Source organism: Momordica charantia, assembly GCF_013281855.1.
Source record: "Momordica charantia cultivar OHB3-1 chromosome 7 unlocalized genomic scaffold, Mcharantia_2.0 BLBB01000007.1, whole genome shotgun sequence".
Taxonomy (NCBI): Eukaryota; Viridiplantae; Streptophyta; class Magnoliopsida; order Cucurbitales; family Cucurbitaceae; genus Momordica; species Momordica charantia.
In genome coordinates, this window is record NW_028275165.1 from 18737733 (window position 1) to 18765071 (window position 27339).

Genomic DNA, 27339 nt, shown 5'->3' on the forward strand with positions numbered 1-27339 from the left:
TTCAAGAAGAGATAAAAAGGGAAAGAGTCAGAAGGAAACCAAATTTAATTTTTCTTGTCTGAAGAAAAGAATGTGTGTGCTGCTGGATCTGAGTATTTTCAGTACAAACCCATAATTTTGTAGGGGTCCATCTCACTACTTTAATGTCTGTTCTTCTTGTTTTTTTGTTTTTTTTTTATTTTTTTATAATATTAATATTAGGATGAGGATTTGAACATAGAAGTGTGAAAAAATAGAAATGTCTTGGTTACTAACTGTTATTGGGTGATATGAAGAGCGGTAATATTCTCGTTTCTTATTTTCGTTTATAATTAGTTTTGTTTTATCATTTTAGAGGTTAGAATCATACAATTCTATTTTCTTTTATTAAAGATGAAAACGAAAATAAAGAAATATAATGTTACCAACCAGACCCAATATCTCTTGGTTCTAGTTTTTTCTTTTTTTCAATAAAGAGCAACATAATTATATATGGTAACTATCTCTTGTTTTCTCATCTTTTTCTTTTCTATATATATATAATAACCATTTTTTGGTTGCTTGTTTTCTACAATTTTAAAATTAAAAAAAAAGTGAAATTTTATATGAAAATTCATTTTAAATTAAATATTCAAAATTTTTAAGCTATATTATTTACTTTTTAGTATTTATTTGCATTTTATAAGTCACTAATGCTAAAATAATGCATTTATTTGTGTTTTGGAAAAAGATGGGGACGGAAAAAAAGTGTTTGATTTTGTTATTTCTTAAAAATAAGAAACAAGAAACAGTAATAGTTAGTGAATGAAAAACAAAGTGAGAATATTATCAAATGAACCTTAAATTATTGAAGTGATTCAAATATGAGGAAAAAATTAGTTGTTTGATGTTCTACTCTCATAAAATATTTTTCTAATAAAACTCGGTAAAATTATAGGGTTTTCAAAATTTTAGTTTGTAATTGAAGTTAAATTTAAGTTTGTAGGAATACTTTTCGAATTCAGCCCGCAAATTGTTATGGTTTTAAAGAATAAATAACATAAAAAAAAATATTGGGTGAACTCGTGTACATTGTATACGTTTTACCTTAAATCGTGTACAATGTACACGAGTTCAATACTCGAGTACCACGTAGTCACGTACATATGATTTAAGGTAAATCGTGTGTACAACATACACGACTTACCTAAATCGTGTACGTTGTAGGCAATTTCATTGAAATCGCGTACGACGTACACGATTTAGTCCACATCACCTACCATGTGTAGAATATGTACATTGTCCACGATTTTTGACTTTGACTAACTACCCTAATTTTGTCAATATTGTTAAACTCAAAAATAAAATTTGAAACTCATCGATACATATGACTTGTTTTTATAATATACAAAATCACTCTTCTACTGAGCTATCTTTGGCACCACTCTTCCTTCTTGGAGGATACAAAATCACTCTTTATTTTAAAAGAGTCCATTACAAAAATAACCTAAAATTAAAATATTTATTTCCAAATATAGCACATATAGGATTCAAATCAAACTCAAAACTTAATTATGAGATAAAAACGCATTATTAAAAAAAATTAAAGAAAAGTGATGACATATTTAAAAATACACATTATATTTGGAAAACTAAAGTTTTTATTTTACACAGTATATGTTAAAACTAACAAAATAAATATTGAGCAAAAGAATGATGATAATATTTAGACAATTGAAAGTTGGAAAAATAATTTGTGTAAATCTGAGTGGTAACAAAGAGAATGAAAAGAATCTCTGTGGAAACTCATATTTTTGTTCAAAGTAAATCTTGAAAATTACAACGCCGAATAATTTGAATACTTTATCGTTAAAGAAGAAGCGACAAAATCTCCAAGGACAGATTAAATCGTTAAAATAAATAAACCAAGCCGTTGCAACAAGGAAAAGAATATGCTTATATTTCTAATGATATAGTTAAATGCATCGATCATTATTATCTCCCATTTAATTTGTTTTAGATTATTGAAAATTTAAGATTTTAAAAGCGAGTAAAGTTGAGCGGTAATTGACATATAACTCCAACTAAGAAGTTGTAAGACCCCACATATTATATTAAAAAAAATTAAGATTATAACGTTTTTCTTTTAATTTGTTTCAAAATTTATAAATCCGTAAGATTATTTGAACCAAAAGTTAGGAGGGATTTTACCTCTTTTAAAAATTTTGACTGTCCTTACTTCGGAGAGGAGGGTTACCAGTGAATTTGAAAATTTTGAAAATAGACCTTAAAATTTTATTTTGAAAAATAGACCTCCGAAACTTTTTCAAAAAAGAGAATTGACGTCTTTATTTTATTTTATTTTGGACAAGTAGAAAATCACTTCTAAAGAACATTTTTTTAGAACATAAAAATTCAAATGGTTTTGGTTTTTTGTTTTCTAAAACTAAAAAGTATTTTATGATTAATTTTAATTTTTGTACTTGAATAATATTGATAATGTTAGATTAATGATTCTTGTTTTCTATTTTTTTTAATAAAAACAAAATTTTGAAAAGATCATTTTATTATAAAAAGTAATTATTTAACTTTTTTAATTTCATAAGAATAGTTTCTGAAATTTTTCTTAGATTTATATTTCTAAAATATTACTTATTAGAGAAAGAGAAAGAAAGGTTAACAAAAAAACACTCTTAGAAATTCAAAAATGAATTTTTTCTTTTTGGAGAAAATTTTGAATTTTAGAAAGGCTTTTTTTCAATAATGTATTTGGAAACAATTACAAAAATAACAGCCGCTATTGCGACACTAAAATCTGTAAGTCAACAGAAAATCGCGTCATGACTGTGATTTCCTCCCCTTCACACCTAGGTCGCGGCTTTTTTTGTTTCGATTTTTTTTTTTATAAATTCGAATTCATGATCTTATTGATATAGGTGCCTTCATCGAACTAATCTCTTTTTAAAAGTATGCTTTTCAATTATTTAGATTTAGAAAATAAATGAACAAGTCACTTATTTTTTATGTATGGTTTTGCTTTTTCTATTTGGTATGCTTTTTACTGTTATAAACTAATTTGGTGAGTATTGGTTTATATTGGATTGGTGGGAATTATGTTAAACTAATTTTGAATTTGTTTATTTTTTTAAAAAGATTTTGGCTTGTTATATTTATTGTTTTAATATTTTATATGGTTGGGATGATTCCGTGAGTATTCTTAATTATTTTTATATTTTATATTAGACTAATTTGATAGTTTTTATATTTTATATTGTTTGGATTGATTCGGGGTTTTTTAATTTTATATTTTGTTTGGGCCGATTTTGTGAATCTTGTGTGTATTATAATAATTATTTTTATATGTATCTGACATAGTTGAAATATTTTTGGACCTATTTGAATAATTTTTAACTAATTCGATCTATTTTAATTTAATGTTTAATCACCTGTTAATGAAAAGGTATCTTCGTATATATTTACGCGATTTCCATCAACCTCATCATTTGAGGTAGCGGCCCTAAATTCGCCTTACGACTGTTCATAATTTTAAATCTACGTTATTTTTGTAATTTATTCTTTAAATAACATTATTCATAAAATTAGGCCTAAAACAAATAATGATTAAAATAATGTACGATAATATATATAAAATAAATAATATAATTTTAATCCAAATTTCTGTAAAATATAAAACTCAGGTACGATGTATGCAATTTTCCCCATGATTCATTCTCAAATGCATTTTGTGCTGACTTTTAACTTTGACCCAAGACCTAATTTATTTTTTGTCAATAGTTTTGATTGTAAATAAAGATTTTCCATACCTTTCAAACAAACCTGTACATGTAAAATAGGTGAATTGCGGTCTCACAATGATATGATATTGTTCACTTTGGACTTTATTTTTTGTTTCATCTCAAATGTCTCGTACCAATAGATATAATTGTCCTCTCTTATATACACCAGACTTTTGTTTGTATTCTTTTTACCAACCCAACATAGTCTTCCAAAACCGTTTCCAAATCTTACACTACCTTTCATTGCTAGAAGAATTAACCTCTTTGGAGTGGTGTAATTGACTCTCAATCTATAGGTATTTTTAACTCTAAAAATATCCTTCTTGTCCAGGCCCTAAATGACTTCATCATCTGAGTCATAACCTAATTTGACTCTCAGAAAAATTGCCACTTGTGAAATATCTTCCCTCTTAACACTTGTGCCGCCACTAGACCATTCGAGTTTTGATCCGTCTCCAACTTTGTTTCGCCAGCATAGCTTGATTAAAAGTAGAAATATCTCTAAACCTCCTCCACTCTAATCCTTATTAACACATAAAACTTGTTCCTACTTCTCTTGTCAATTTTAGATTATCTGCCTATGTTATGTTTTTCATATAATGAAAGATTGAGCGAGAGAGATGTTTTTTCCTTTCTTTTTTTAGTACAATAAATATGGGTGAGGGATTGAAAACATTCGACATCCAGGAAGGTGGTAAAGATACCAAACAAAGATTTAAAAATTGATAATAGTAAGACACAATAATATATTACATGATGATTGAAGTAGATATATATTAAATAACATAAAACATTCAAAGACGTCAAACAAATGATAGCTAACGAGACCATAGGTCTCGAATTAAACAGAAAAAACATAGAACATGCGATGCAAACAAATAGCATCATTTATTGTAGCAGTCTTAGCATAGTAGTAATAGAACATAATCAAAGGACAGAAATGACTTCTGGAAGCTTAGAAGGATTGATGAATGATGATCACATATGAGTGCCACCATGGCAGCATTTGAAGCTAATACCAGTCTCCATGAAACGAGGGCACTCAGGACAATTGACAGCCATGGGAATCCATCCACTGAATCCTGGAAGAATAACTCGATCGCATTGGTGGCTGTTCACAGCCAACTCATTGAAGTATTCTCTGAAAGCATCAGGGAATCCTTTCAAGCGCAGAGTTTGCTTCCATTTGGGGAAGTCCTCGAGCAATCGTAGAACCAAAACGCCGCGACCGACGAGCACGGGCGCTGAGCCTACAGTGAGAACAACCCAGCCATCTTCATTTTGGTAAGAAATCAGCCTTAAGATGTCTTCAGTTGTCTCGCTCGCACTTGAGCCTTTGATCTGGCTCTTCACTACAAAGTAGCCCCATTGTGTGGTCCAGAAACGAGTCATGAGTGCAGGATCATCCTCTCCTCTTGCATCCTTTCCAATTCGCACAATCTCAAATGAACGTCCTTCGATTATCAAAGGATCGTTTCTCAAAATGTCTACTCTCTCTTCAAATTGTTGGATCCAGTTGGGATCTTTTCCTCCATAGAATAGAATGCTCCTCTCTTGGTTGATCTAATTGAAAATCAAAACAAAATAGATTAGTTTTAAACTAATAGGTTAGGGTAAATTTAATCCATACAAATAAACGACAATACAGGAGTTCCCAATGAATCCAAAAGCTTATGCTGGTTAAGGACAACATATCTGGTACCTTTACTATCTGAGTATCTCCACAATGGTATGATATTGTCCGCTTTTGAAATAACCCTCACGACTTTACTTTTGGTTCCACCCAAAATGTCTCATATCAATAGAGATCCTAGACAATGTGGTATTTTGTTCGCATTCTCCTTACAATCCCAACATAATCATTTATAGGATATATAATATGTAGAAACTATTAATTGGCTAGGACAAGAGTAGTCCATGTCTATTATAAACCTTTGTAAGGTCGTGGGTTCCTTAACATGCTCAGCCCCTCAAGATCATGGCTCTCTTGGCTCATTGATCTTGGTCGGATCTCATTTTTGGACCGGATACTTGTTTGAACATTTTTGTACTCTGATACCATATTAATATTCATGTAGTTTCATCTCAAAACCAATCGACTAGGAGTGAAATAGCTCAAACATGTTTATTATAAAACCTTTATAAGATCCCTTGAAATCCTTGACAAAAACAAATAGAAAATACATGCATTAATTGATCGCATATTATACGTACCCAACTATTTAGTCTTGGTTGGTGAGTGAATTTGATGAGGGTTGACTCAGGCCAGTTTCTTCTCAGCAAAAACTCAGTTCTATCATATGTAAAAGGAATTGCTTCAGTTCCCCAAACTCGAATCAGATGAATTGCATTTGTGAACTCCACTTTAGACTGTGAGTTAAGTACAACAACTAATGGATCCTCTCTAAGTTGCCACTTCTCCTCAATATATCTCATGCCAGAAATTTTTGTAGTAAATTGTATGGAATACCACTTCATTGCAGACCGTAGGTAGTCATATCTCTTTCGATCATCTTCATGATAAGGCTCCGGGATGATTGGAATCCAAACAATCTCATACCTGTTGTCTTTTTTCAAATCATTATAAACCAGATGAAGAGCTTTGATATCGTCATCTGAGATATCCAACCCCGAAATTACCAATATCACGTTCTTCCCCGACAAACTTTCCTGAATGCCAATCTGTTAACACATAAAGCTTACGGATTAGAATAAATTTAATCATTTATAGATATCTTAACATTACATGATGATCGATGATATAACAGAGACCTCTCTTAAGGAAGAGCCATCAATGAGTGGCCTGGTTTCGGCCTTGCCACTGAGCAGCTTAGGAACAACTGTTGTAATGTCAGTGTGATAATGCTCGATGTGGTCAACCAACCAGCGGTAGAGATCAACCTCCTCTGCGATCAGACACAACAAAATACTATGTTATTTTTCATGTCACACCAAAATTTGGTTAACAAATAATCAATAATATAACATCACAATAAATGAAGAACCATGTTGTTCTCGAATGGCTTCTAGATGCTTTTCAAGTACAGCGAGTACAATGGCCATCTTTTCAGATAGTTCAGTCAAATATCTCTGTGGCTGGTTCCTGAAATAAAACAACCACAAACATATATATTGAATTAATAAAGTAAGTTACAGTTTCGATAGAGAGATATCAAAACGAGTATAGTTTATCGGTAATTGACATATATCTCCAACCAAGAGGTTATGAGTTTGATTCTCCACCTCCACCTGTTAGTATTAAAAAAAAGTGTTTCGACGGAGAGGAAATAACAGTATAAAAGTTTGAAAACCTCATGCTCTGAAACTATCTCAAACTTCTTAAATTACCAATAAACTTAAAAGTTTTAGCGAATAGATTATGGAGATATCTCAACAAAAATACTTACTCGGTTTCGCTGAGATAGCTCGAGATCTCGATTCTCGAAGCAACAATGGTGTGTATAACCCAGTAAGTGATCAGTGGAATTTGGCGAAGAGCAGAAGGTAATTCAGGAAGTTCCTTGACATCATATTTGGAGAATTCTCTAATTTGACTCATGTATTTGATTGCTTTCAAGCAGCTGTGGATGAGACTGTTGGGGCTAAGAAGCACTTGTCGGTATCGAAGTGAGTCCAAGTGCTTTTTCAAGGAAGCAACTCGCTTGATAATTGCCAATGATTTGGCCAATGGATCAGCTTGGGAGTAATGGTAGAGATGCCATAAGTCTCCATAGTCTGCTGCAAAGGCTGTCAAAGTGAGAGCTGCCTTGGCCTCCCATGGATAATTTGCCAATATTTCGAAGATTTCTATTGTGGTTTCGTGTGCTTTTTCAATTCCTGGAGCCTTGCATGACAACTGAGGAATATAATAACATTTTTCTAACTATCAGTTCCATGTATATATACTAAAATGGATAGAAGTTTAAAAGTAGTTCTTTTTTGTGTTTTTCAAAATTGCTAGAGATTTTCAAAAAGTGGGTTTTTTCTTTTAATTTGATATAACCTTGAAATCTATAGCTTTTAAGGCAGTTTGGTAACGGGCTCCCGTTTCTTGTTTTTGTTTCTTTATTTTTAATAAAGAAAAATAGAATTGCATGACTTCTAACACCCATGAATTCAAATATGATAAAATAATGTTTTTATTTATGGTTTGAAATAAGTTGGAAATGGAACAAGACATAAGAAACTTGATTTTGTTCTTTCCAAAATTTCTTACACTTTTGAGAATATTTTTAAAAAACAACAAATAAGAAATATAAATAGTAGCCAAATAATTAAGTTTCTTAATAAAATTGGAAATACAAGAAACAAGAAACACAAACGTTAGGGCTCGTTTGGTAAAGTTCTTGTTTCTTATTTCTGTTTATTCATTTTTAATAAAGAAAAATGAATTGCATAACCGCAAATCCAAAGAATTCAAATATGATAAAACAAACCAGAAAAAAAAGAAACTTGTTTTTATTGTTTTCAAAATTTCTATAAAATTTTTAGAATGTTCCCTGAGAGAAACAAGAAATATAATTAGTTGCAAAATTCCTAGATTTCTTTAAAAAAAAAACGAGAACAAAGAAAAAGTGTGACTAAAAAAAAAGTGAAAAAGTAAAACAAGAATGTTATCTAATAGAGTTATATATAATGATCAAATTTGTATGAATTATGACCTCGCTGGAGATACGGTGAAGAGTACAAAGTGGAGGCTCAATCACAACACTGGATGCCAAGGAGTCGTTTGAATGTACCAACCTCCCTTCAGTTCCCTACAATGGTATATGATCATCATTCATTTTTACAAGACGAAACTCTAAAATATTAAATGAAACCAAACAAATTCATATGTGTACATGAATAATAGTAGTTTTACCCGATGAACAGTTTCAGTAATTCGATCAGCGGTGGCGATGATGCCCTCGATGACTGAGATGTAGTTAGGGAGGTCGATTTTGGTTGTGTCGTCGTCGCGATGTTTAGCGTAAATGTGCCCGGTGACGAGGTCGTCGGAGTAATGCTTCATATTGCTCAACTCCTCCTTGGTGACGGATGGCTGCTTAGAATGCAGCAAGGCCGGTGCAGCGGCGGGAACCTTGTGTGCGGTGGTTTCCATGTTGCGGATGAAAAAAAAAGGAGGAAGGAGAAAGAAGAAAAGAGAGAAAAATTGTTTGCTTGTGTTGTTAGAAGGAATTGTAAGCCTGTATTTATACACAAAAAACTGTTGAGAAGCAGAGAAAGAAAAGGGAAAGAGTCTGAAGGAAACCAAATTTCTTCTTGTCTGAAGAAAAGAATGTGCTGTTGGATTTGAGCTTTATGTGAAACACATGATTTAGTAGGTCCATATTTCACCATCTTTGTCGTCTGTTAATTACCCTTTTGTTTTCAGATTTTATTTTAAAAATGGTTAACGAAGTCGTCAATCCGAGTATAACTCAGTTCTCAATTTATGTATAATCTCATAATCATAATTTATATGTGGTCCACTTATAACGGTATTTAGAGAACTCATTATTTTCTAGTAAGTTTTAATATTGAGTTACATGTGATGGAAGCATGTGAAAAGAAAATAAAATCATGGGTAATCAGGAAAGGAAAAAAAAATACAATTAGGGTTTGTTGGGAATCTAATTCTTAATATACAATTTTTTCCATAACAGAATCTATAAATTATAAAGACGTGATGTTTGAGAAACTTTCTTTTCAAGGTCGTTTTTCGTATTTAGTTACTTTAGAGCATATTTGAAAGTGATTTTGACATGGTTAGAATCATTTTTTACTTATGTTAAAAAAATCACTTTAATTTTTAATATACAATATTATTGGGTAATGATTGATGAAATGATTTTGGAAAAAATATTATTGATTGTCTATCTATTCCATAAAAAGCAGAAGACTGATTATGTGGATAAATGCTATTGGTGTGTCATCGGAGAGAAACAACCGAACCTTTAGAGACATTTATAAATCTCTAAATAGTTTATGGGAGGATATTATTGTCTTTGCATCTACTTGGTCCTCACAATCAGATCTCTTTTGTATTTACGATATATATACTATTTTTCTTAATTCTAGGTCTCCTCTTTTGCACGTATGTCTCTCACATACTTTTAATGAAATATGGTACCTCTTCTTCTTAAAAAAAATGATTTTGGAAAAATAAAAAATAAGTAACTTGGAGTGATTGTTGACCAAAAAAATTAATAGAAAAATAATTTTTAAATTGGCTATTGTTTTAATTTACAAAATTGTCATTCTATCCCCTCATTTTCAACTTAAATTTTGAGAATTTTTTTTCTTTTCTAAAATTTTTGTCACTCCCTACTTTTATTTATCTTTAATTTTGTTTATTCTCTCTAATTTTTTCTATTCTCTCTCTAATAGTTCTCATCTCTTTTTCTAAGTTTATTTTCCTATCTAAAATTTTTGTCTCTCATTCTCTACAATTTCTCTCTCTCATATTTTTGTCTCTCTCTACAAATTTGTTCAAATTCTCTATTTAAACTTTAAATATTAATAATTCAAAATCATTTTTAATTATACAAAAATCACTTGAAAAAAATGTGCAACCGAACATTAAAATAACTATATAAAAATCGCATTCACAATATCAATTATCATTAAAATTTCCTTTGCTAAAATCATTTCTTCTAAAATTGTTCTCAAACAAGCTCAGTGTCTTATATATGACCTATTTCTTAAAATATATAAATGAAGAAATCTTTCTCTCCAAAATAAAAATATTTATGAAGGATAATTAAGGTGAATATTAATAATCGTCTAATCAACCCTTTATTTTAAGTGATGATTAAACTATGATAATGAAATAGAAAATAAAGTCATAAAACTTTGTTTGTACAAAGCTGGGAGCTAGCAAAGATAATTAAGAATCATTTCAAAATTCCAATTAGTCCTTGTGGAGAAAGTGACAAGAGAGATTAGTCTTCAGAATCACAGCACCAGAGAATTTAGATACTTTCTGTAAAGAAGAAGCAGCAAAATCTTAGAGGGTACATTTAAAATCATTACAATATTAAACAAACCGTAGCCGCAAGGTAAAGAATATATGCCTCCATTTCACCCCATTCACCTCTTTGTATCCAGAAATTATTATTGGATGAAAGAAAAAATCGAGAATTTACTTTATAACTCTATATTCATTAATAATGGGTGACCGTGCCAACTTGAGCGTAGCTATTAAGATACCTATCTCCGACTAAGACGGTGTAAGTTCGAATCCCAATGTGTACTAATAAAAATAATGGAAATGATTTTACCATAGTTTCATTTGAATAATTTATTCATTAATTATAGGATCATAACATAATATGTCTTAAGTAGGATAGGATTGTGTGGGACGGGCTTTTTACAAGTGTCGTATTCTGGTTGTTTATTATATTTTCGAATATATTTTTTTTAATCTGAAAGGAACACAACCTACCATTCATTCAAAAAGTATGTGAGAAAACATTTAGGAGTAGGCTAGCTTTATGGTGGGAATGAATTGTCATAATTACAAAAGATTGTCGAATTAGATGATTTTTGATATCATCCCAAAGGGTAGCTGTTATTCTATATACAATAGAGAAAATACGATTGTTTCTCTCCAACCATATGAACTAGGTAATGGAGTTGAAACCAGTGCACCAATGGATATTTATGTTGTTTGATAATTAGGAACCGTTAATACAACTATATCTCCGACTCCTCATTATGCGATGTTAAGATTTTTTTTTATGTTTCACTGTAATTACACTAGAAAAAATAAAGGTTCCACACGAGGATATGTTTCCATAAAAAATCACTTCCATTTAAAAAAGTAACGTTTACAAGTATTTATAAAATAGAAAAAATTATTTTGGCAATACCAAAATCACTCTCAAACGCATGTCCTTAATTCATCCTAAAATATTATGAAAAAGACAGAAAAATATATTAGAAGTACTAAACTAATCAAAAGAACCTGAAACAAGTTTCACTATAAATTAAATGTCATCTAAAATGAAAGATGTACATAAGTTTTTGTATATTAAAAAAGCTTGGTTAATTATTTTTAAAGCTACTGTGCTTTTAATCTTACCCTATGCTTTTAAATTTTTCCATGGTCGCCTCTACCCTTTATTTAAAGTCCCATGACTCTAATGCGCATTGTTAGTTAGCTCTAAAAAACTAGGGGTTTAGTCTTAACCCTAAATTTGCTTTAATGGATAGAAATAATATAAACTCGAATCAAATTCAATTTTCTTAGCAAATATGATTTATCAGATCTCTCATCATTAAAATAAAATGTTACATCATAAAGTTTATCATTCATATTCATATATATTTTTGGGTTGGATTGACTTAAGTTTTAATTTTTTACTGTCATGGTAAATCGTGGGGTATTTTTATATTTGTTTTTGCTTTTTTACTGTGGACTAAAATCACGTGTGTTGGGCTGTCTGCAGAATCTTCTTTTGATTGAACAAGTTGAAAAGAAAAAGGTAAAAAAAAAAAAAAAAAAAAAAAAAAGCAAAAGCGAAAGAGAACATAAGTGAGCTATTTTTGTGTGATATTTCTTAAACTAATAGAGGAAAGAGTTTTTCATGGGTTGCAGAATCTTCCTTGATTGAGTAAATTGAAAAGAAAAAGCAAAAGCAAAAGAGGAAAAAAAGGGAAAATATTGAAATACAGGAGAAATTTTAAAAAAAAATAATAAGTTGTTAATTTAGAACAAGTATTTTCCCAAAAGAAATGAGCCAAAGAAAACATAATTATTTATATGCTCATCTCATGCTTGTTAAAGAGGAAAACAAGTTGTTTCTCTTCTTCCAAATCCCATGCCAAATTATATCAATAATAACTTCTTTCAACACCGTTTATAAATTTAGTTAGTTAATTAATGAAATAATACAATAAGAACTTATTTAAACACTGTTTATAAAGGTAGTTAATTAACACAATACAATAACTTGTTTAAAAGCTGTTTATAAACAATAATAATAATTATTATTAGTTTAAGTCTTATTTGGATACATAAACTTTCAAACTTTATTAGTTTTATAATGAGTCTTGAATAACTTTTGAAAAAAAAAAAGTCTTTGAAGCACTTTTCTCTAATTACTTATGAAAGTGTTGGTTAAGTGTTTCCTCTTGAAGCATGTTATTATGTTGAGTTCTTTTTCAAGTGGTTTTGGAATTTTCATTGTGATTAGTAACTAATCACCATGAAAATCTTTAGAAATATTTTTTAATAAGTTAAAATACCTTTCACCTTCTAAAAAGTCTGTATTAAAATAACATATAATCCTTTAGCTTTTAAATATTTTATTTTAGTAATTATTGATTGTCATTTGTTATTTAGGTTTAAATTTCCTAAACTTTCAAAAATTATTTTATTTTGGTTTTTGAAATTTCACTATTTTGATTTCCAAAATATTTCATGTCTTGTCAGTTACATTTTAGTCTTTTTTAACTTTCAAAAGATCTAGAAACTAAAAAGAAAAAAAAAAGACTAAAATAAATATCTCATCAACTCTCTCGTCATACATTTTTTATTTTTTTTAAGACAAAAATTATACAATTTTAAGACCAAAAATGAAGAAAGCTTAAAAAAATAAATTCATAACTCCCTGTGTATTCTGATTCCCAATAAACGAGTAAGAAAATTCATTCCACATGATGTTTATACAATTATCCATAGAACCAGAATCCAGTTAATCAAATAAAGATGAGCCTCTAAAAACACCTGCAGATCTTTTGATTTCATATGGTAGCTAATAATCTGCCATAAGATCAAACCACAGGTCGTAAATTTATCTCTTCCCATCTTCTTATTTTCCCTTTTCTTTTTCCGAATCCTGTAAGTATAGTCAGCTATGTATTTCCCTCTAAACTCATCTCCAAATTGACTTCTTTCTATATCTTTTATTCTTCTCGTTGCCACCATTCGACTTACGACTGTAACGGGTCGGTAGTTCGACGCAAGAAGATCAAGACCCCACCAAACCTTTGTAGCGGGCATAGTAAATAATTGCAATGAACATCACCGCACAAGCTACTCCAGTAACAATGACAACCTGCACATATTGAAGAGCAGATATGGTTATGCGTTCTTGTTCGGAGTCTCAGGTTTCTTGGAATTTAAAGTCGAAAATTGCAATCGAGTTTTTTGGTGTACCCATTTAAACATGTATCCGTGGTCGTCGTTCCAAGTGTATGGAATGTTCATGCCAAATATTGCACCCACCAAAGAATAGATAGACAAACAAACAGTTCCAGAACTTAAAAAGAGCTCCAACTGCAGATCAAAAGAGCAACCAAAATTGAAGAAATATAAATAAATAAGAAGATGGGAAGCACGGAGATCCCATCGATATACGGAAGGATAAAGCACCTGAATGAGTTGATTTCGATGATTGTCAAGCTGCAAAACCCATGATAACTTCCAGTCAGACAAGAAAGGGAAAAAAGAGGCCATCTATCATGCATCAGTAGATTGGAATCTTTTCATGTCTCTGTTACCTGAATGTTGATGTAATCTTCTGTGTCATCAATATATTCTCTCAGCTGAAAATCATTTAAACCAAATAAAATGGTGAACTGGCATAAAACATAATCAAATATATACTTTGATTAACAGTAACCGTTCCACGCCAACCTTACACTGAATCTAGTAATATTTCACGGCACAAGTAAGTTACCAAGATATTTCAGATGTTTCATGGATAGAAAACCAAATATAAAGGTAGGCTAAGACAGTTGTGAATGAATATAGAACACTATAGTAAAATGGTATGAATGAAATAAAATCTATAGTAAAAATGGTAAGCAGAAGATAAGGGTGTGTTTCTCACAATTGAGTGTCTACTTGTAAATGTTGGGGACTGGGGTTGTTCATTTTGCTTCATTTTTCTGTCCTTTTGGGTGGCCCAAGCCCTTGCTTTTCATGATGGCCTTCCTTGTTAGTTCATATTCTATTGAAGGAGAATAATTAGATTAAATTATAAATTTAGCCTTTAATTTAATCCTAAACTCTAAAAGTAATATTTATCTTCAACTTTGAATTATGCTTCTAATTAACAGAACACTAATTTAACATGCCTATTATTTTTTTTTTTTTGTTGAAAGAAACAATTTCATTGATGAGTGAAATTTCAAGAGACCTCAAAAGAGGGATACAAAAATCTCAAAAGAGGATTCCATGAAGCACTTCCAGTTTGCTAGGAGGGAAGTGTAACTATAATGGTGGAAAATAGGGGAAGATTTACACCAAGTAATGACACTATAGACTATAGCATCAAAATAACTGTCAAAAGGGAGAGTTTTATCATTAAAGGTGCGCTGATTTCGTTCTCTCCAAGTAATCCAAAAGAAAGCACGCATGAAGTTCTGCCAGAGGATCGCTTTCTCATTCCTAAAAGGATGCCCTGTTAGAGTGACTTCCAGAAGGAGGGGAGGATCCGTTGGTAAAACAGTGGACCATCCAAAAGTGTGAAGGATGAGGTTCCAAAATCTGGTAGCAAAGGTGCACATGGTGAAGAGGTGTCGTTGCGTTTCTTGACTCGCCCGACACATAACGCACCAATGAGGTGAGATAGCCAAATAGGGCAGCCTTCTTTGTAACTTGTCGCCGGTATTGATAGCACAGTGGCTGAGTTCCCAAAGAAAGAATTTCACCTTTTTTGGGCAAGGTTCTTTCCAAATACTTTTGTAAAGGCTTTGTGTAGAATTCTGACTAGGTTTCGTTAGATCCTTGATGAGAGAATGGGTGGAGAAAGTGCCGTTTGTTTCTAGTTTCCAGAGGAGGCTGTCGGCATCTGTGGATAAAAGAACCGTGGAGAGTTTGTGAATAAGAATTGCCCATTCCACAATTTCTGCATCCTTCAAATTTCTTCACAGCCTCAAGTTCCAGCACTGATTTTCAGTGGACCAAAAATCGCGGACAGCAGCTTCTTTTTTCAGAGATAAGGCATATAGAAGGGGTGAGTGTTGTTTCAGAGGTTTGTTAACCAACCAGGGGACAGTCCAGAAGGGTGTGTTATTGCCATTACCAATCTTAAAATGCAATCTGTCAAAAACCAATGGTTGTGTTTTGATAATCGTCTTCCAAGGACCTTTACCAGCTGGGAGAGAGGTTGTGATAGGTTTGAAGGACCAGGAGGCAGAACCATATTTACTTTCAATCACTCGATGCCAAAGAGCCTCTTCTTCTTTGATGTATCTCCAAATCCATTTAGCTAGGAGGGCCTTGTTTTTTATCTTCATATCGGGCAGACCCAAACCTCCCTCTGTGAGAGGCTGCTGAGCAATGTCCCATTTAACTAAATTCGTCCCTTTGGTTTCTTTGTTGCCGTTCCATAGGAAACTTCTGTAAAGACTGTTTATAGTGTTGGCGACTTTGGAAGGCATTTGGAACAGTGAAAGGTAGTATGTAGGGAGGTTTGTAAGTGTGGCTTGGATAAGTGTATGTCTACCGCCTTTGGAGATGAAGGAGTTTTTCCAAGAGAGTAATCTTTTCTTAATTTTCTCAACCATGGGGTCCCAGAAGGAAATGGTTTTTGGCTTACCATGTAAGGGGAGACCTAGGTAGAGGGTAGGCCAAGATCCCTTTTTCCAATTATACTTGGATGCAAGAATTGTTAGCTCACTGTCTTCTAGGTTTATGCCCAGAATTTCAGATTTCTGGTGGTTGATTGTGAGCCCTGAAGCTTCCTCAAAAACCTTGCTGGTGTTGAACATGTTATTGAGGGAGAAATCTTCATATGTGGAGAAAAGTATGGTGTCATCAGCAAACTGCAGGTGATGTATGTTCATGTAGTTTCCTCCAAGGTTGAATCCCTTTATGAGATTGTGGCTAGCTGAGACATTCATTAGGCGACTGAAAACATCAGTAATCAATATAAAGAGGAAAGGTGATAGGGGGTCACCTTGTCGAAGACCCCTAGATGCAATGATTTTCCCTCTTGGACGACCGTTGATGATGATGGAGTAATTTGCTGAAGAGACACAGCCTCGGATCCATTTCCTCCATATATGTCCAAAACCTTTTGCCTCAAGAACAGCATCTAGGAAGTCCCAATCAACACTATCAAAGGCCTTTTCAATGTCCAACTTGATGACCACGCCCTTCTCTTGTCTTCTTTCCCAGTCCTCAATGAGTTCATTGGCAATCAGTGATGCATCGATAATCTGTCTCCCTGTAACAAAGGCTGATTGTGCATCCGTGATTATGTCTGGCAGCAAACCTTTGAGTCTCTCTGAAAGAACTCGAGCTATAATCTTATATAAGCAAGATGTAAGGCTAATAGGCCTAAAATCCCCCACTTGTCTGGTGTCGAGCTTCTTTGGGATGAGACAGACGTAGGTTTCGTTGAGGCTAGCATTGATAATTCCGTTCTTAAAAAAATCTTGGAACACTCTCAGAATGTCTTCTTTAAGAATGTTCCAAAACTTTTTGTAGAACTCAGCAGTGAAGCCGTCTGGTCCAGGGGATTTGTTGGATCCTAGGTCCTTGATGGCGCGCCAAATCTCCTCCTCAGTGAATGGTTGTTCAATCAAAGTGCTTTGGTGTGGTGTGATGGGGCACCAGTCCGTGAGGGATGGGAGAAATCTTTGTCCATCCTTTTTGGTATATAACCTGTCAAAAAAAAAGAAATTCTGTTTCTATGTCCTTTTCATCAAAAAAGACTGATACCAGTTGTGGAGAGAATTTCTTAATGGTGTTCCGACATCTCTTTGCTGCTACAATCCGATGGAAGAAGGATGTATTGTTGTCACCTTCCAGTAACCATTTGGATTTGCAGCGTTGGCACCAATGGATCTCCTCTTTGGCCACAACCTCAAGAAGTTGTGTTTTGATAGATTTCCGTTGGGCGTGTTGGACTGTGTTTAAAAGTCCCGCTTCCTCTAATTCATCTAGAATGGCGAGCTCTGAAGTGAGCTGATTTTTTTGCTGTGCAATGCTCCCGAAAGTTGTTTTGCTCCAGGATTTGAGCATGATTTTCAGCCCTTTAAGTTTCATGATGAAACCGTGGCCTGGCCAGCCTCTGAGGGGGGTGTTCTTCCACCAATATACGATGAGAGGTTGTAAGGAGTGATGCAGCATCCAAGCATTTTCAAACCGGAATGGAGATGGACCCCATTTAGTCATGCCGAAGGAAAGTTGTATGGGATAATGATCAGAGGTAGGCCGATTCAATCTTTTGACGTGTGCATTCTGAAATCTCAAAAGAAAATCATTAGAAGCCAGGAATCTGTCAATCAGAGTGAGGGTGGGGGGGTCTCTGTAGTCAGACCAAGTGTACAAGCCATTTGTGAGTGGGAGGTTCTGTAGGCCAGCTTGATCAATGAAGGAGTTGAAAAGTTGCATATTCCTGGTTGGTCTGTGGTTGTTTGATTTCTCTTGTGTCCACCTGACAGAATTGAAGTCTCCCCCCAGAAGCCATAAGTCATTACAGAGGGGTGAAAGGTCGCTAAGCTCCCTCCAGAAAGCTGGCTTTTCCTCTGAGTTTGATGGACCGTACACACCTGTAAGCCAGAAATTAGAGCCATCAAGTAAGGTGACAAGGATAGTAATCGTGTAGAGCCCCAGGGTGATATCTGATACTTGAAAAGAAGGGTCGTTCCACATGATAAGGATACCCTCGGATGTGCCTGACGCATCTAGAGTTGTCCAACCAATATCACGTGAGCTCCAGAGAGATTTTATGGTGAGGCGGTCCACCACCTCCAGCTTTGTTTCTTGTAGGATGACAATGGTGGGATTGTGTTTGTTGATGAGGGACTTAATCAGGGCTCTTTTTGACCAAGAGCCAAGGCCCCTAACGTTCCAAGAGATGAAAATCATCTAACAGAGGAGGACCCACCCTTTTTTGGTTGGCGTTTTTCATAGTTGACTGTAGTAGTAAGACCAGCAAGTTCCCTAATGCCCCTGTATTCCTTCCGCAAAGAGGCAGCTTTCTTTGGGAGCTTTGAAGGAATGGGGAAGATGCCCATCCCGATAGTATGAAGCCAAGGAGCAACTACCTGAAGATAAGATGAGGGATGGATAGAGGGATCAAACATGTGTGGGGCAGGTTGAGAGTCTCTTTCTCCAAAAGGTTTTGGAGCAGAACTGTCGATCAAGTATGTGGAGGCAGATGAGGAGGGAGGCTCAGTAGAGAGGGGATATGCACTAGAGATACATTGGTCTGAGTCTGAAAGGAGTTCAAGGGGGTTTGTGGAGTGTTTTGTGCCCAAGGCCAGAAAAGTTTCCTTTTCAGCGATATTAACGGCTAGTTTTGGGCCTTCAAGGAGGAGGGTGGGGTGAGGGAGAGGGCTGGTGGGGTGTGGGCCCGGGCAAGTGGCAGGTGTAGGTAAAATGAGAGGAGGGAAAGATTTTGTGTTTTTGGTAGGAGGTGTTGTAGTCGAGGAGGAATAGGGGTCAGATCGGTGTAAGGGTACCGATGTGACAGGACTAAGGTTAGGTAGTCTATTGTCAACGAGGAAGGCAGAAGTAGCAGAGGGGTCAGTCACAGGCACAGGGCTCGAGGGATTGTGGCTGATAGATGAAGCAGACGGGTTTTTTGTGGCGAGTATGTCAAGGCAAGTACGAGGTAAGGTAGAGACAGAGAGTCTTTCATCAAGAAGTCTGCAGTCTTTCTCCAAAAAGGAAAGCTTTGGGCACGGACCCAAAAGGCCCTCGGAGGATGTTCCCAATGGCGGATCGGAGGGGATTCCGGGCGGTAGAGCTCCATGGATTCTGACTGAAAAACCCAGGTAATGTTCCGTCTTGTGGAAAGGATCAATTTGCACTTTGATATGGCCAAAGCCAGCGGTGTTAATCCCAACTTCTCCCGGAATAAATCCGAAAGGGTTTGGCTTTATTCTAATTTTCGCCTCCAGAAGATCAAGTTTGGACAGAGATTTCTTGGCAATTTCAATAAAACCTCCGCAGGAATCTCCAATGTGACGCAAGGTATTTTTGTCCCAGAGATTCAAGGGAAGGTTGCGAATCCTTATCCAACCACCGTATGAAGGTACTACAGGAGAGTGTGATGGGTCAAGGTCGCTCCATGCTAGAAACTTCAGCTGTGTATCACCTACTTGATGCCAATCTTTATATTGGCTGAGTGCGTCTCCTTGTTCTTTGTCCTCACAGCGGAGGAGTGCTTTATCAGCAGTAAAGGGGTTGAGAATACAGAGTGTACTAATGTGGGTTCGAAGAGCTCTGGTTATCTTGAACCAATCGTCGTGGAAGAATCTTCTAACGACAATAATGGATGAACCCAAATGGAGATCTGCTTCTTCGTATTCGGCGATGTTTGTGTGATGCAGGTTCTTTCTTCTGTGTTGTATCGGGAGTGGAGTGGGTAAAAGATTAAGTTTCTGTTTTCCTTTAGTTATGGCATCTCGGTAAGTCTGAGTACCCACAAAGACAGAGGGGATGGGCTGATCAGAGATGTTTTGTTTAGTGTGGGTGGGAGCATGGGGGTGTTGTTGAAACGGTTCATGTAGGAGTCTATAGAAGGCTTTCCAACCCTTTCTATCTTCGCTGATGGGAATCAGAATTTTGGTAAGACCTCCATTAATGTCCAGTTTTGCAATCTCTGCAAGGTAACCTTTTCTATTACTCGACTTTTCAACCCAGATGGTTTGATCGTCTATATGTGTCTCCTTGAAGAATTTCTGGTTTAGAGGGGGAGATATGAGGGTAGAGAAGACAGTCTTAAGCCAAGCTATGGAAGACCAGTGAAGGGAGATGTAGAAAGCTCGGTCTTTGTTGGCTTCTGTGATGCGGACTCTACTTCCTCGATATCTGTGGTCAGTGATGATAGAAAAACGCTTCCTTTCGATGGTGATGGTGGTGAGGCGAGAATGGAGAGGGTGAGCCATGAGGAGAGCAAGGGGAGTCTACTGAGCGAGGCATGGGTAGGCTACCGGAGAAACTCCGGCGGTGGGGAGAGGAGAAGAGAGAGCATCTCCATGGAATAAGAATTTTTCAACATGCCTATTATTTTTCATATCACACCAACTCAATTAAAATTTATCTAATGTGCATTCCACATCACAAAATTGGTGAGACATGATGGTTATCCAATTAAGGTTAAACCAAAACAAGTGGTTACCATAAATTTCTTGTACAGGGCACTCCAACACGATCACAATTTCTGGATAAGGCAGTTGTTCTTTTCTTTTTTGATAAGAAACTTAACTTTCATTATCAAAAGAGAGATGTACAAAAGAAGTGGGAGATGAGATATCCCACGAGCCAAAGAAAGTTAGAAAAAACCTCCCACAAAAATTTGTGTCACTCCATAGTTATAAAAGATTAGATAATGAAGTCCACGAAGAAACAAAAATTTTTACAAGATCCCAGAACATAGGTAGTTCGTTTCTTTGCCATGGAAGACCCGTTGGGTTCTTTATAATGCAGGCTTTTTCATTTCTAAAACAAGCTGCAAGTATTTTCTCTTTCTTTTCTTTTTCTGATAATATAGAACTATTTCTTCATAAAATTACCAAAACTCCCTGATATTTTTTTGCTTATTCTATTATTACTACTGCCATGTATCGGAATAACTAGCATTCATCCTATCTTTTTTTGAAACATTTTGCTGAGGGTATCAGGATAAAAATAAGATCACAAATATCCAATGGTATATTCTTTTCGTATCTTTAACATCTGCAATCCCTCACCTTTCCATATCCTCTGGGTACAAAATACCCCCTAAAACCTTTCCCAATAAATATCCAAATTTTATAGCATGAAATAACCTAGGAATTAGTTAAGAAAATCTGTTTCCTGTCACACAGGCATCAATGTCACAAAAGTAATATTGTTCTCCTAGTATTTTTGTGGACAATGGACAGAATAACCCACATATTTAGGTTGCTGGGTTCGGCAATCTCAGCTAAAAAATAAATTTAGATAAGCAGGGAAACAGGTGAGCTTACTGTAGTTAATTTGTTCAAGGTACCATCAATCTGCATAAAGTAAGCCTGCAACATGAAATCTCAATTATAGACCTTCATGATAATGGACCAACAAAAAACTGTGTATTATTACCTCCAGTAACATTTCAAGCTCCTCGATGTCATTCTCATCCCCACGTACGGTTGCAATACTTGCTCTACTGGCTCTTGAGATCTTTGAACCAATAGTAGGAGAGGCAGGAAACCAATTGGCAGGACCAGAACCGCTTACAGGAGATGAACTGACCATCTTTCTTGACAAATAAAGGTCTGCCATATCATCGTCATCGTCTAGTAATTGTTCAAGCTCATCCCTCACCTGCATTTAAAGGCAAGCTCGGAACCATAAGTCAAAGAACTGTAGTCGTGAAGATAACAACATGCTGATCTTCCAATATCAAATAGTTATTATCAATTCAGGACTTTGTAACAGAATTGTGGAGCATAGAAAGAGACAGAGTAATTACAAACATGATTAGACAAAGAACTGCACGGAGAGGAAAATTTGAATACTGAAGGGAATAGAAGGTTACAGAAGGGTATTATTATCTTTACTTAACAATTCAATTTTATTCAAGTTCATGATAATCCTAAGAAATGAAACACATATAATCAACTTCTACATTGCAGAAGTTTGTTCTTTCCACTAGAAAGTTAAAAACCTTCTTTCTGCTGCACTTTTCAATGCAGCAGTCTGTTTTCTCCTAATAGAAGATTTTTCAGTACACAGTATAGTCGCACAAAAGTTTCTACATTTTTCATGGTACGTGAAAAGCCGCACATACCTTTTGAACCCTTGCAGTCAACCTGGTCATTGCACTCTTCAATTTACGAACTCTGTCCAAGTTGCGGCTACTAATCTGCAAACTCCCAGGAAAACAAAAGCAAAAAGAACGAATAAGGCATGAGTTCATAGAGCAATCAGAACATACGGATACATAACCTTTTAGTGATAGGTTATCGAATGTTTTTATTTTTTATTTTTTAGACAAGAAACAAACTTGTATATAAAAGACAAAAGAGGAACGAACTAAGGGCTGGCATAGAAAGACTACAATTATCGAATGTTATTAGGGAATATTAGTCAATAACTAGTGCACTAGAATGTGAGGTAAGTTTGTTAGTATCAGGTGCAGTCTTATAAATAAGGAGGGCTACAAGTTTTCAAGGCAGGCATAGTTTGAGATTAATATATTTCAGTCCCTATTTCTCAATTTTCAATCTCAAGTTCAGGTTCCCATCATACTTCTTCCTACTAAATAAAACGCCTTCTTCTTGTTTATTAATGTTCGATGGTAAAGCATCCATCAAAAAGGATTTATAGTGTAAGGGGCATACAGGGGTATGATGAATCAAAGTGAAACATAATTACATAGTTATCAATAAATCTCATAAAAAATATGTAAATTTTAGACGATCTAGATACCAAAAGAAGGAGTCCATAACTTGACAAAATAATCTCCTGGAATTGTCAGAAAATTAATGCATTTCATATAACAATACCGAAATGGGGTGAGAAAATGATTACTTACCTTGGCAGTAAGCTCATCCAATGCAGGATAAGCAGCAGTCTCCAGTTCAGTTGTCCGGGCAGCAAGAAAACTACATATAGCTTCCAAAGCTACCTCAAGAGCACGGAATTCAAATGGCGATTCTGAAATGCACTCTTTTAAGTTCATTCATATATTGATGAGGTAAAAACAAATCACAGGAACAGATTTTACTGCTTTTGTTACTTATATGCAGAAGACTTTATTCAAATGTAGAAAATGGAGATTAGAAAAAATATTTTAGTGTGCCAAATTCAAAAGAGAAAAAGGAAACACATTGAGTGATTGAAATATGTAAAAAAAAAATTAATGCTTAGCTTCTCCTTCGAATATGTTACAAGTTAAGATCACAATGTGGCAGCTAAGGAAAAATATTTACCATCTTCTTCAGCTTCACCATCATGTTGCCCCCCCTGATACTCTTTCCCATCTCCTTGAATCTGAAGCTGGAAAGCATTAGAAGGAGGCAGTCGCCTCTGAAGCTCCTCAACCACAGGGATGACATTTTCATCCGTTGGGTCTCTAAGCAAAACCTATCCAAGACACAAATTAATAAAGTCATTTTGTTAAGCCTAACGGGCGTGATTCATAATGGCTTTTTTTTTATTTTCCATTTTTAAATTCACACTAATTTACTAACATATTACTTTATTTTGTAATCTATCTCAAAAAACAATTTAAAATCCTAGTCAATTTTTAAAACCCAAACAAAAGTAGTACTAAAAAACTTCTTCTTCTTTTATTTTTTCTAAATCGTCAAAAGGTTCTTAAAAACTGAAAAACTAAACAAAGAAATATACATACGAATGGTTTTCCTAAGCTCAATTTTCAAAAACATGAAGCTAAAAACAAAAACTCTATGAAAAGGGACCTAAACTAATTGACTTCAGACAGATGAAGGAAAAAAAAAAAGTAAATTTACCATAACCATCCAATAAGGTTTTAAGATAGTATTAGAGTAATTAGTCTCAAATCCATACCCCTATTATATCATTTATCATTACATACTATCTATCACACGTTAATATTCAAGTCAACAATTGTTTACCTAATCTATCATCTTAAATAATTGGTCTAGGGGTAAAATTCAATACTAATTGATGATGTTATTGCCGTATTGATAATGAAACCCCCGTAGGATTTTGTTCTCGGACACAAATTAGCAGGGCATCAACACGCTAGTTAACTTAAACAGACATGTTACTGTTATGCCGTTGTATTAATAGACAATAAACTCAAGGTTCAAAAGACAAAAACGGCCTGGGAAAGATGTTTTTCTCTATCAAAGCTGGTTGCAAGATTCATCATTAATGACTAATCAATCTCCAGAGTAAACTTTTGAAAAAAGTGAAAAATAACAATAATCAGCAGGCAAACATGGAGAGACATAGACAGGGGAGGAGCGTAGGAGGGAGCACAATTGTCTCTCAATTTATCTTAAGACGAGAAAGAAGAATTTCCTATAATTCATCCCCTATTTGTTTCCTCCTCTAAGCATATATATGTGAATAAAGCATTAAAACAAGACCAACTTGAGAGAGTAGACTGACCTCTTCAGAAGTAATGATCGCCTTTATATGCTGAAGTACCCACATGCAACAAAAATCAAAAAGATTAAAGTGCTGGAAAGCAATTCATCCAATGAACTGAAAAAAGACTCGACAGAAAAACTTTGACCTCGAGATTAAGAACAATGGCCCTCTCACGCCCTAAAATGGTGGAGGGGTAAGAAAGCAAGGGGTCGAGAATCCGAAGGTCTCGAGCGTGAATTTGAACTCGATGCATAATAGCATACTTGTCGACATCGAGGACGGTCCCCTGGCCCGTACAATCCAGGAGAATCCAATTCCGAGAAGATTGTTTCTTCTTCTTGACAGTCAGCGCCGTCTGTGGATCCACCGGCACCACATGCCCGTCCCGAGCCATTCCTGATCATCCCCCAAAACAATCACATCCCCAGAATTCGGAAAAAAAAAACTCCAGTCCCGGCCCCCCTTTGGAGTGTGGTTTCACACAAATCGTTTCACCATAAATGACAGGACGGAAGGATCGGATTCGGAAATCAAAAGGCAATGGCAATGGCGGAGAAATTAGAGGGAATGAAGATTTTGGTGGGGGATTCCCTGAAAATGAAGGAATTGGGAGTTTCTTCTCCACCCAGTTGCAGAGAAAAGAAACCGAATAGGAAGAAGACGAGTTTCGATTCTCCAGAGGGCATATGGAAATGGAAGAAAGGTGGGGCAATTGGGCCACACCCTGAAGCCTCGAACCTCAACACAGACAAAGAATCTTCGCAATATTTTCTTCACTTTTTAATCTTCACGTTAATTACAATTGCAACAGTCAAACCATTGCTTTATCAACTCCCATGATATTCCGTCCCACATTTGTTGTACTCAACGAGGAAGAAGAAAACAACAAAACAAAAAAAAAAAAGAATCATATGACATCAAGATTTTAAACATCTACATTAATCAAAATGCCAAACGTCTCAATTTCCTAGAAATATCAATGAAAATGTTGATAAAATATTGGTCGTGGTGGATATTTCTTTAAAATTTAGAGAAATTAAAAAATCGTAAATAATATTTAAACTCAAATAAATATTTTTCTATGACAGAAAAACCAAAATCGATAGGAATGAAAGATGCCTCTTTTCACTTGTTTTTTTAACAACCGAGGGAACAATCATAATGTTACGTCCCAAATTGAACTATACCCTTTCGAATGACCTCTCATAGAGTCTACTACACTAGAATAAGTTAAAAATTATTAGTGTTATGTATATATTAGTAACGTTTTGTTGATACTTTTTCATATTTTGTCTATTTTTTGTAACATAATGGAAATGCTGATTTATCTCTCATGTCGATATAAAACCCATGAATATATAAAAATATCAACGGATATTTAATATCATGCATGACGAGATGATAATACAGTTGATGACTTATCTTGTTCTGACCATAGTTGAATGTTTGACAACTAAGAGATAAAAATACAAAAATATTAAAAAAAAACTAAAATGAAAATAATGAGCTACAAATTTTTCTATTTTTTTTTAGTACGAGTGTGCAGATTTGAATCTCCATCCTTAAAAAAATGGGTAGGGTAGATACTTTAACTGCTTGTTCATGTTCGACTTCTGTTGTTAAAATTTGGAAGGAAAATATTTAGGTCATGACGGGTGATGACTAATAGTGTCCTTAACCACCATCGTTTGACAAAGAGAAATGCAAAAATTGAGAATTTTTCATTTTTTTTAATTGAACTGTCAATTTTTTTATAATAGTCGTCAATCAAGATAGGTCCTTGCTAACCAAGACATAAGTATTTTCACTCGGCAAAGGATTTTAAAATGTTGTTAAATAGTATAGTTATAACGAACAAATATTATGTTTGAATAATATTAATGGGATCTCTTGGGTTTAACTCTGTCATTGTTACTTTAAAACCAACTTTTATATTTATCTAAGTTTGTCTAATAACATGGTGAGTTCATCTTTGTTCTTAAATTTCTAAAATTCTAATTTTACCAATTCTATATTTTTTTAGTACAACAAATAGAGATGAGAGAGGCGAATTCATGACTTTTTATCAAAAAAGGGATTTGTTTTTTAAAGATTGCAACAACTTAGAAAGCTTACAAATTTGACAATTTTATACTCATCCCCAATTTTCCAAAATTTCCTATAAAAGGTTACATTTGAATGACAAGTTTGATTTCTCCTTGAACTATTTCATGATTTGGCTTAGAAAAAAATGCTTTTTTATTATTTATTATTTTTTTATTTGGAGTTTGGTTGAAAAAAAATGGATTATGTAAATACAATTTCAGTTCCATTTTTCTTAATTTGTCCCCAAAAGTTGTTCAAACTCCAACAAACACACAAGAGTATTATATATTTTAGACTTATTTTGTGCTGGGAGGAACCATAAATCTTATATATTTAAAAAAGGGAATTTTCAGTGAGTGGCAATTCACCTTTTCATATTTGAAAATACAGCGATTATAATTTTGAAAATGGGCTGTTTTTTAAAAATTCTTTGCACGCATATTTAAATATTTGTAAGTAATTCTCTTTTTATATCGAATATCTCTTGTTTATGTCTAT

At 34.3% G+C, this 27339-nt stretch overlaps 2 protein-coding genes across 4 annotated transcripts; both read right to left on the reverse strand.

The window, feature by feature from the left end:
- Positions 1–4502: 4502 nt before the first annotated feature.
- Positions 4503–8930, reverse strand: LOC111009772 (protein SIEVE ELEMENT OCCLUSION B). Its single transcript, XM_022282977.2, has 7 exons — positions 8617–8930; positions 8417–8512; positions 7163–7611; positions 6761–6858; positions 6528–6661; positions 5970–6437; positions 4503–5318 (listed from the first exon to the last, which is right to left on the reverse strand). The coding sequence occupies exons 1-7, from the start codon at positions 8854–8856 to the stop codon at positions 4734–4736; spliced, it is 2070 nt and encodes a 689-aa protein (XP_022138669.2). The 5' UTR covers positions 8857–8930; the 3' UTR covers positions 4503–4733.
- Positions 8931–13336: 4406 nt separating this feature from the next.
- Positions 13337–25542, reverse strand: LOC111009882 (magnesium transporter MRS2-2). 3 transcript variants are annotated; one of them, XM_022283114.2, is made up of 11 exons: positions 24902–25531; positions 24775–24804; positions 23604–23757; positions 23207–23328; positions 22460–22534; positions 21769–21993; positions 21657–21701; positions 14244–14288; positions 14116–14145; positions 13900–14019; positions 13337–13798 (listed from the first exon to the last, which is right to left on the reverse strand). In XM_022283114.2, exons 1-11 carry the CDS (start codon positions 25148–25150, stop codon positions 13712–13714), a joined length of 1182 nt encoding a protein of 393 aa, XP_022138806.1. In that variant the 5' UTR covers positions 25151–25531; the 3' UTR covers positions 13337–13711. The 3 variants fall into 3 exon arrangements, with proteins under 3 accessions (XP_022138806.1, XP_087982549.1, XP_087982548.1); XM_088126423.1 differs by lacking the exon at positions 21657–21701 and having other exon boundaries at positions 24902–25534; XM_088126422.1 differs by lacking the exons at positions 13337–13798; positions 13900–14019; positions 14116–14145; positions 14244–14288 and adding an exon at positions 14820–18248 and having other exon boundaries at positions 24902–25542.
- Positions 25543–27339: the final 1797 nt, after the last annotated feature.